This window comes from Hypomesus nipponensis, chromosome 6, assembly GCF_054491055.1.
Source record: "Hypomesus nipponensis isolate SF chromosome 6, ASM5449105v1, whole genome shotgun sequence".
In the NCBI taxonomy this organism is placed as follows: domain Eukaryota; kingdom Metazoa; phylum Chordata; class Actinopteri; order Osmeriformes; family Osmeridae; genus Hypomesus; species Hypomesus nipponensis.
Window position 1 is genome coordinate 13,736,683 of NC_140366.1, and position 10,539 is coordinate 13,747,221.

At 42.8% G+C, this 10,539-nt stretch overlaps 2 protein-coding genes across 3 annotated transcripts; both read right to left on the reverse strand.

The window, feature by feature from the left end:
* Positions 1-954: 954 nt before the first annotated feature.
* LOC146287195 (gap junction delta-2 protein-like) lies at positions 955-2,360 on the reverse strand. Of its 2 annotated transcripts, none has more exons than XM_084700148.1 (2): positions 2,214-2,360; positions 955-1,798 (listed from the first exon to the last, which is right to left on the reverse strand). In XM_084700148.1, exons 1-2 carry the CDS (start codon positions 2,282-2,284, stop codon positions 955-957), a joined length of 915 nt encoding a protein of 304 aa, XP_084556274.1. In that variant the 5' UTR covers positions 2,285-2,360. The 2 variants fall into 2 exon arrangements, with proteins under 2 accessions (XP_084556274.1, XP_084556273.1); XM_084700147.1 differs by having other exon boundaries at positions 955-1,849.
* A 971-nt stretch (positions 2,361-3,331) lies between these two features.
* Positions 3,332-6,124, reverse strand: LOC146287196 (actin, alpha cardiac muscle 1-like). Its single transcript, XM_084699357.1, has 7 exons — positions 6,073-6,124; positions 5,458-5,602; positions 4,933-5,257; positions 4,479-4,640; positions 4,171-4,362; positions 3,801-3,982; positions 3,332-3,659 (listed from the first exon to the last, which is right to left on the reverse strand). Exons 2-7 carry the CDS (start codon positions 5,584-5,586, stop codon positions 3,516-3,518), a joined length of 1,134 nt encoding a protein of 377 aa, XP_084555483.1. The 5' UTR covers positions 5,587-5,602; positions 6,073-6,124; the 3' UTR covers positions 3,332-3,515.
* Positions 6,125-10,539: the final 4,415 nt, after the last annotated feature.

A 10,539-nucleotide genomic window follows, 5' to 3' on the forward strand; every position in this document is an offset into this window, starting at 1 on the left:
ATATCTTGAATACGCTATGGTTGTTTGTTTGATTGTTTGTGTTAAATAAAATCATAGATGACAATATTAGTAGCATACCATTTCCATATAAACCACTGCTGTTCAAATAGAAGAGGATGACAGCATCAAAATCTGCAACAGGTATTTGTATTTGAAATATGCATTTCTGAAGGTTATAATATTCTATATATATATATCTATATATCATGTTTATATTTATGTACATATATGGCACTTGATGACACAAAATCAAGAAATATATTTAACAAACGAAAGCAGTGGGCGCTTGGGTGAAAAGAAGAAAAGACAGATCACAGCCGTCTGCAGCACGTTTCCAAAGTCGTAGTCTGCTGCACAGCAAGCTAAGATAGAGTGATCGTTTAGGTTAAGGACAGTGGTGCTAGCGCAGGCAACCAAACATCAACAATTGTTTATGTAATAAATCTAACAGCAAAGAGATTAGATGATTGACATAATATAGGAATTAATTAACTGAATTCATTACTTAATCTCTAGGATATAATTTGTCTCCCAAATTGCCTGATGATGTATTTCATTGCTATGGTAGTTTGAGGTGTTTAAAAACCAATGGAATGTCGTAAAAACACCGTTCACAGCACACACCGGATAGGCCTTCTTTTTGGCTTTTAGTGCAAGTATTTATACCTTAGACTATAAGAAAACGTTGATTAGAGGCTAGCTTCTGCTTTTAAGAAGCACTTCATAATATATAAATGATAATAAAAGTTGCATCAGTGCCTTCTCATAAGTATGATAAACAAATGTTTGGTCTGTTTTAGTTGTCCGTTAAAGACAAATTAAATCGCTACCCCACCCACTTCACCACTGAGGTCGTTGAGATACACTGTCCACCACATTTCTCATAAATAGATACCGAATTATTTGTACAAGGGTCCCATATGTCTCCCTTCACTTCAGCTACTGGGCGTTAGGCTACACATACGCAGAGTCACTCGACTGAGTGCGACCGAAGTTGGGCATGCTCATCCTTGGCAAATCTTTGTTGCGGATTTCATATATTGACTTCCTTCTCGCCTGCACACCTCTCACAGCAGTTTTGATCTTCCTCCAGCCAAGGTGATTGAGTTCAGCCAAGTTTAGAAGAACACATACCCCACTGACCGCAAACATGAAGACCAGAAACACGGTCTTCTCGGTTGGTCTTGAAACATAGCATTCAACATCTTTGATACAGGGATATCGATCACACTCATACACCGCAGGGACATTGAATCCATACAGGAAATATTGACCCACCAAAAACCCTATCTCTAACGCATTTCTGAAAACCACTTGGATGATGTAAAATCTTGAGATGCCCTCTTGTCGCCTCATTTTAGACTTAGTAGTTCTCATGGCCGAATTGGGAATGTCCTTCGAATCCAAACAGTCAGGCTCCGCTTCTTTCGTGGAGTTTTCTGTGTTCTGAAGTACTCCGTTAATTATGGTGTTTTTAATTTTTTTGCTGTCGTCTCTCTTCATGGAATCCTGGTCCTTGTCTAGGGAGAGGTACACCGTTGAGAACCTCCGCTCCTTCTGCTTGGCAGACTGGTGCACAGAGTATGTGATGAAGCAGAGGCTAGGACAGCACACCATGATTATCTGAAATACCCAATATCTGATATGGGAGATGGGGAATGCCTTGTCGTAACACGCCTGGTTGCATCCAGGTTGCAAAGTGTTACACACGAACATGGACTGCTCGTCGTCATAGACAGTCTCTCCAACTATAGCTACGATCAGAATCCGGAAGATCACCACCACAGTTAGCAGGATCCTAAAAGTAAACAAAAATGCGTAAAAATAAATGCAGGCCTTTTGAGCAAATCTGTAGCGTCGATATATGTATATTCACAAACAGAGATTAAATTATTTAATTGTATGATGTCTAGTTGTAGGGTAAACGTGTGTTTCGGAGCTGTCCAGTGCTGAATCCACCAACTATCCCTGTGAAAGCCCTACCAATCATTTAACCTCATGTCTGGCTAAATACGAAGTAAATACGTTAACATTTTTGCTTGTCAGCAATTTATCACAAGACATGCAGTGTGTGATTTATTTGTGTGTTTTACTTATGGGATTTAAGTATTTAAGTAGAACAGCTGCTTCGTGTTTTAATGCTTTCAACACTTGATTAAAACCCTAAACTCTTGGTAAGACTTTTTACAAGTGTCTGCAGCTCTCCTTCTTACCTTCCGATCATAGTAGAGTGCTGCTGGACAGCAGCCTCCAAGAGACGCTCTAATATTGTCCACTCCCCCATGGTTGATCATTCGGAGACGATGGCACTCTGTGCACTGTGCAAAATTCCTGTGGAATCTACTGCTTCCCGTCTTTATTCCTGAAGGCTCCGATGTTGTCTGGTGAACGCATTGATAACGCGCCACTCCTGCTGCGCTCCTTCCCTCCTGCCTTCTACGCCTCTGCTAAAAGCTCATTCGACAACACAAGCACTTTTGCTTGCGCGAGTCTGAAGTGCTGATAAGAAGAAATCACGATTTTCGATCGTGCGCGCCGTACAGTAGGTCGCGCGATGCTTGAATGGAGGCAGTCGAGTAGAACGTTGAGCGAGCGCTAATCCTGCTTTAAGTAGACTCCTCCTGTGTCACGTGCAGACAGGTTGGTGGATAGAGACGGACTGTTTATGTAGTTCCATTATAGTCTTCTCTCTATTCCTGTTCTGGAGACCTGGGCTATTTACCTGTAGAAATTAAATAATTTAAATCGATAAAGGTAAATGTAGAGTATTTTGATTAATAGAGGACCATAACTGTAGGCCTACATTGTGTCTGAAAGAGAGATAGGCTGACACTATGAGGATTATTACTGGAGCAAGATGCACACCAAAGTCTAGACAGCAGACTCCGACCCCTCTCCGTCAATTTATATCAAATTCCAGTGTAAAGACAGCTGCTGTAGTCAGACAAACAAATTGGGCCTCATCATCAAAGCCCAAAGCATTTGTTTATTTGATAGGCTGTGCTGGTAATTCCTTGGATAAACTTGAACGTGAGTGCACGATCACAATTGAGTAATCGCTTTAAGGGGTGGCCTTAGCGTCTAAAGATAGAAGCAACTTGGACGCTTGCCTCGTAGTATTTATTTCAATCTGATCGTGTCCAAATATATATGTGTGTATAAGGACTACCGTACACTGCCCTGCGTTATCAGTCTATCATGAAGTCTACAACGAGCATCTGAGAATAATAGAATAGTCTACATTGAATTTGTATTGTGAATTCATCATTACTCTTGTGTGCAAGTAACCAGGTCTTGTTTATTTACAAACCAATACAAATTCACATATCATTATCTTCACAATGCAATAAATCACCAAATATGTAATAAACAAACTGTACAAAATGTAAATGTTTAAGGAGAGGCTGCATGGATCTGTATATCTTTATCCATATCCATAGGCGGAGGTAATGTGAAGAGTCAGTGAATCCATTGCGGCAGCAAAGGGAGGAGTCATGGGGAAGAGAGGCTGCAGTTTAGAAGCACTTCCTGTGGACGATGGAGGGGCCTGCCTCGTCGTACTCCTGCTTGCTGATCCACATTTGCTGGAAGGTGGACAGGGAAGCCAGGATGGAGCCTCCGATCCAGACAGAGTACTTACGCTCAGGGGGAGCAATGATCTGAGGAAGACAGAGACAAATACAGATTATCTAACAGCAAAATCTATCTCAAAGATGTTTTTAACCCTTCAGAATTCCTATAATAGTACATTTTATATTGATTAGACATACACGTGTGCAGCCTATAGGACCCTTATATACCTTGATCTTCATGGTGCTGGGGGCCAGAGCGGTGATCTCCTTCTGCATGCGGTCAGCAATACCAGGGTACATGGTGGTTCCGCCGGACAGGACGTTGTTGGCGTACAGGTCCTTACGGATGTCGATGTCACACTTCATGATGCTGTTGTAGGTGGTCTCGTGGATCCCAGCAGATTCCATGCCTGTAGTCATAAAAATGACAAAGTTCTAAGAATGTGTTTTGAATACGCAAAGGTAGCTCTCATCATTTCACCCAAAGCGTTGCGGTTTGGTGTTCTATATTTCCATTATTGCTGTGTGGGTGTAGTTGAATATAACTTGGCATTGTAAAATATTTGTATCTGTCCCATTAATATACTGGGTCACCTACCAATGAAGGAAGGCTGAAAGAGGGTCTCGGGGCAGCGGAAACGCTCGTTGCCGATGGTGATGACCTGACCGTCGGGCAGCTCGTAGCTCTTCTCCAGGGAGGACGATGACGCGGCGGTGGCCATCTCATTCTCAAAGTCCAGGGCCACGTAGCACAGCTTCTCCTTGATGTCACGCACAATCTCACGCTCAGCTGGGGAAGACGCAGAAGACGCTTGAGTTTAGCTGCACAGCCTTCAAGGTGTGAACTTGGAATTTTGATGAACTTGGATACTTAAATATGAGTATGGATAGTAAATATGCACTCACCGGTGGTCACAAATGAGTAGCCACGCTCAGTCAGGATCTTCATCAGGTAGTCAGTCAGGTCACGACCAGCCAGATCTAAACGCATAATGGCATGGGGCAGAGCGTAACCCTCATAGATGGGCACGTTGTGGGTCACACCATCACCAGAGTCCAGCACAATACCTGGGAGGAAGAGAATGAACCATTCAGTGGTAAGTATAGTCTTAAGTGTAGCACAGATCTACAGTATAATGTATTTACATTTAAATTTAGTCATTTAGCAGACACTCTTATCCAGAGCGACTTACAGTAAGTACAGGGACATTCCCCCCGAGGCAAGTAGGGTGAAGTGCCTTGCCCAAGGACACAACTTCATTTGGCATGGCGAGGAATCGATCCAGCAACCTTCTGATTACTAGCCCGACTCCCTCACCGTTCAGCCATCTGACTCCCCAAGTATTTGAACCCTGCTCACCTGTGGTACGACCGGAGGCATACAGGGACAGCACAGCCTGGATGGCCACATACATGGCGGGGACATTGAAGGTCTCAAACATGATCTGGGTCATCTTCTCCCTGTTGGCCTTGGGGTTGAGGGGGGCCTCGGTCAGCAGGGTGGGGTGCTCCTCGGGGGCCACTCTCAGCTCGTTATAGAAGGTGTGGTGCCAGATCTTCTCCATGTCGTCCCAGTTGGTGATGATGCCATGCTCAATGGGGTACTTAAGGGTTAAGATACCCCTCTTGCTCTGGGCCTCATCTCCCACGTAGGAGTCTTTCTGCCCCATACCCACCATCACACCCTACATTGGTAGAGAGTAGATGTGTATTAAGAAAAAAGATACATCTCAAAGATAACGTCAAATCAAACTGTACAATGCTAAGCATTAATTTGTGGAACATTATAAAGATATAGTCACAATTCCCCCTTATGATTTCATTGGTTGTCTTTATTGTATTTATGTCATGATCACCAGGTAAATAATCATAAAACATTATTTACCTGGTGACGGGGACGACCGACTATGGAGGGGAAGACAGCGCGAGGTGCGTCATCACCAGCAAAGCCAGCCTTCACCAGCCCAGAACCATTGTCGCACACAAGAGCTGTCGTCTCGTCGTCGTCGCACATAATGTCAGATGGGTGTCTGTAGATAAGAACAGGAACAACGAACAGCGTCAGTGTTTCTGAAACAAGATCATGTTCTGTCAGCCCATCAGCATAGGCCAACTTTATGGAAAACATGCACGCGCGTGTTCATACAAACATAATGGTCCTTAATTAACTATATACAGTAAAATAAAGATACACAAACTATAAGTTCTATAAGTGGCAGATGTAAAATCAAAACGAATGTATTCTTCTAAAACACTTTGTTCACGTCCTGGTTAAAATCCTCAAGCAAAAAAATAAAATAAAATATTTCCAAATCGAATCATTCAAAAGCGCCTGTTGAAAGAAAAGTGACCATTTCCTGAACACACTGCTTTATTAAATATGTTCTAGATCCTTTTAAAAGTTTGTCGTACTGTAGGTTGGCAGGTTACTGTAATTCCTGTTATGGGCAATTCAAAAGCTCGTCGTCCTATAGGCAAAGTTCATGGGCAGACTACTCACCAGATCAGCACAAGAAAGCTGTTAGTGAGAAGAAACAGAGGTAGAGTGCAAAAGGAAGACTGCAATTTATACTCTGCAAGTGCTTCCACCCTAGACAACCCCCTTTGCCATTTTTGGAAGCCCCTACGCCATGAGAATGGAGAAGCCATGAATGGAAGGGGCGCGAAGAGGAGGGGAGATACGTGCGCAATGACTCGGGAACCAAAAGGCCCATGTATGGATGGCGTGCCGCGCAGAGCGGGTGGCTTGTAACAGCTGTATAGGCCATACGGTATTCCACAATTACACATCAATGGGAGTACAGAAATAAAGACGGATGTCATTTGATGGCTCAAGTTTCACGAGCACGTCTTCCACTATGTGGAATTGACTATGCAACTTCGAGGATCCACAATGACGATGCTTTTGTAATGATAAAGATAGTGAAGTCAAGATAGTGATAACGAAGGAACACTATGTACCCACTCATAGGAGAGTGCTAATCACAAACTGTTCCTTGATCAATGTGAGTGGTGTAGGCTGGCAAGGTTCATGGTCATCAATTTATATTTAAAATGTAATGTATTAAATTTATTGGTAAATTATTATTTTTGTAAAATAGGATTCACTTTTTGAATTAATCTTAATCCTACACCAAATATGTCCAATAATATCCAATTGCATATTTTCTGAGTTGGTTCCAGTAGTTTTGAATTATTATAAAATCATTTTTATTCATATTTGTATTTATTTACTTGGCTTTGCCCAATGTAATGGACTGTATGTAAATGACATACAGAATGAAAACATGTGCACATTCGTTTTTTTCTGTACCTTTTCAGGGATTATTCATTCAGAGGGCAGCAAAGCCTCACCTCTCCCATGTGATGGGTCCATTAGTCCTATAGGCTACCATGGGCTAGCTCCCATGTTCCCAGCATGCACCACTGTCATAACCACATACTGTATCTGCTCACCAATGATTGACCAGTGCAGTGGTCTCCTGTGAAACAAAAAGCTGCGCTACCTGATGACCAATAATTTTAATAACCAAAAACAGAATGTGTCAGTAATGCAAGGCTGGAATGTTAACACATTTCTTTGGTTGCTTACGAGATCCTTTGTCTTCTTGCAAATCCACTGACTCATTCTCAGAAGAATGCGCTTCTCATGCTTTATCACCAGTCCACCATATCAGGAATAGAAGTGTTCTTTGCACTAGATGGACATGGTATCTCATAACGGTAGCAATCACACCAAGTTTGACCCCCACCCCTGATATCATTATAGTCTTTTTGCATAATCCCACCCACATGCTGTGTTTGAGCATGTGTCAGTTGGTCTCTGTTTCCTGGCACAAATGGTCAGGCAACAGGACTGGGGGTGGGGAAGACTAGGGTCATGGTCCGGAATAACTATGATGCGATCTGGCTCTTGGCAGGAAAAAAACCTGCAATGATATGCCTGCTGTATAGTATGTTGGTTGCAGTAAAACTGAGGAAAAAGGAAAGTGTCAAAACATTTAAACACACTGCATAATAAAATCATAAAGTTGAATTATTAATTCAATATTATTGTGTTTATTGTGGAGGCATCAATTATGTATATTAATCATGCTGTACAGCAGTTGCTTGTAATACTTACTTTGGGTGAACTTCTTAACTCCGACTTTGGCTTTGAACTTTGCTTTTTGAAAATTAGATATTTAAGAATTCTGAATGATCCTATTAGTTCATGAGGCCAAGCTTATTTTTTATGATTCAAGTAATCCCTCCTGCTTGAGCTAACTTGGAAAATCTTTCACACTGTACTTATTTGACTAATCGCTGGGTGGAGGCCATTGCATTGGACTAACGCTTCTTCATGACTGACACTGAAACCCACCATTTTGGTACTCTTTGCTGAAAATATTTTTAGTTTTGGTTTTCTGACAAATGTAGGTTTTAACTGATGATAGTGTGTTGAAGAGGATTTACAAATGTCATCATTAGTATAAGGAATATATGTGGAAATAATAGCACATATTTACATGTTAACTTGAAACATAGTTTCACAAAAATGGTTTCTTCCCCATCTGTCTTGCTCTGTGCTCTGCACGGAGTTGCATACATTAATGAGCTGGTCCTTAGTAAAAACACATGCATGTATATTCATGAAAACATTAAATATGGACTGAGGGAATGTATTTATTGCTTGGAAAATGCACATACTAACCAACTCTACCTGTTTGTTTTGACCTCTGTCTCTCCTCCCACATGTTCCACTTCTCTACACTGGGGCGCTCTTAAAACAGATGGCTGGCTGGTGGAGGGAGGAATTAATTGCTGGATTGTTAAGACATACAGCAAGATACAATTCTGACCTTGAAAAAGGTCAACACTAAGGTATAAAAAACCTTAGTTTGGACTCACATTCATATCTTCAACTTCTCCGGGTTCCTTTGTTGTCAACTCACCATTCTTTCCTGTTTTACCCCCCACATCATCCAACCCTCCCCTACGCTGAGCCCTCCCTCAGCCCTCTAATCTCCTTCCTGTATTCCATTACATTTGGCCATCCTAAGAACTCTCCAACCAAATGCAAGCGTCCCGCAATACCAGCTTTCTAGTACCTCAGCTTGTGTTACAGCACAAGCTGAGCCTATTTCTCTCTGTCACTGCTGCAACACACTTCCAGAACATGGAGGGGAAAACCTTAGGGAAGAGGAACGATTGATCTCATCCCTGGCTTTTAACCTCCCCTTCCAGTCCTCGGCCGGCTTCCCTCTGCATATCAAACAGACACATTGATTTGCCACCATCATTAAAAATTCCATCAATGTCAATTGAATTCGTCCCTACACCCGTGTTCTGTAAACTGAGTTGGCAGCGTGAACATTTCAGACCCTCAGTGTCTGTGTTTTTGTCGTTTTAATGTTGCTTAAAGCCAATTTTAACCAACTCTTTATTTTAATTTTCTGTCATTATTCTCCTCATATGAAGGATTGACAATGCAGGGCATATGCCCTCCCTATATGAATGATCAGCCTTTGGTCCAATCGGTTTTGCAGCATTGCAGTCTTGAGAAGCAGATGAAAGTCAGTCTGCTGATACTGTATTTCACTGGTTGCAGCAAAGTTGCACAATTATGTCTCTATTTGTGACCTGTCTGCCATTGAGAATATTGTTTTTCAGTCGATACAAGCTCAGTGTGCACTTACAAGGATATTTCCTTACATGCTGCCTAAATTAGATACAGTAGTTTGATCTCACCCTTTCTCTCAGATAAACCTTTGAAAAATACTGTCTCACAGTACTCTAAGCTACAGAGCGTCAAATCAAACAGTTCAGTGTGATGTTCTAATGTGGGGGTTTTGAGTTCAGAAAGTCTCACAACAGCCCGAAGATTCAGGAAATAGGCACACAGATATGAATATTGGATGTGCTATTTTAAACTGCATCCAAATTCAACATTTATGAAACATTTTGGCCCCAGTTTATTGTTCATGACAAAAACAAACACAGTGCATCTGAAAGTCCATACTTGTAGCAGTTACACTCTATCCTTTGCTAATGCAGAGAGATGGCTTGTTAAGGAAGGGGTGTTCTGATTCATTATATACAACCTTCCTCACACAGCCTGTCCAGAACAGCTGTGTGTTGAGTGTTGTCTGGCTTTGTGCCCGGCATGTCAGAGAGAGGTGTGGAATGTGGACCGGGTGCCAGCTTTATAATCTTATATCAGGACCTGGGCTGAGGGGTCACACTGGATATGGAAGAGGTGCCATGTCAACATACTACCCATCATCTCTACCTTTTAGTCTGACTCTCTGTGGCACACACTCTCTCTCTCTCTCTCTCTCTCTCTCTCTCTCTCTCTCTCTCTCTCTCTCTCTCTCTCTCTCTCTCTCTCTCTCTATCTATCTATCTCTCTTCCTCCCCCAACCCTCCTTTTGTATGTACACACATACAATTGGGTGAAATTGTGGGTTATTTTTGTAACGTGTTTACCTAGTTACAAGAGTCTTTGGCACCAGTTTGTGTGGCCCTTTGCATGTGGGGGGCCGGTGCTATTGTGACAGGCCCCATCAGGTAGTCCTATGACACCTGCCCCTCTCATTGTTTGCTTCCTCCAGAGGGCTACTCAGGGGATCCCGTTACTCCCCACTGTGCCTATGGAGGATCAAAGTGGCGGGGGGGGGGGGGGGGGGGGTTTGGGAGCAGCTGCTAGTGGAGAGACCTGTAGGGTGGAGTGACAGGAACAGGGGCCCCCAGGGGGGCTTTATGGTACACGGACAGGCAGCAGACACTGCCCGACTGAGCAGCCCAGACAAGGAGCAGAGGGTTCCCTTGACCGTACAAGCCTAGTTTGGTAAGTTATCTGCCAAAGACCACGGAGTGGAGGGCAATTCCCAATTTGGAAAATGGGGTGATGGTGGTGGTGGGGGCTTCTATGAGGGGTAAAGATGACAAAGGCAAGGTTGACGTGGTAGTGACGTAGGAATGATGT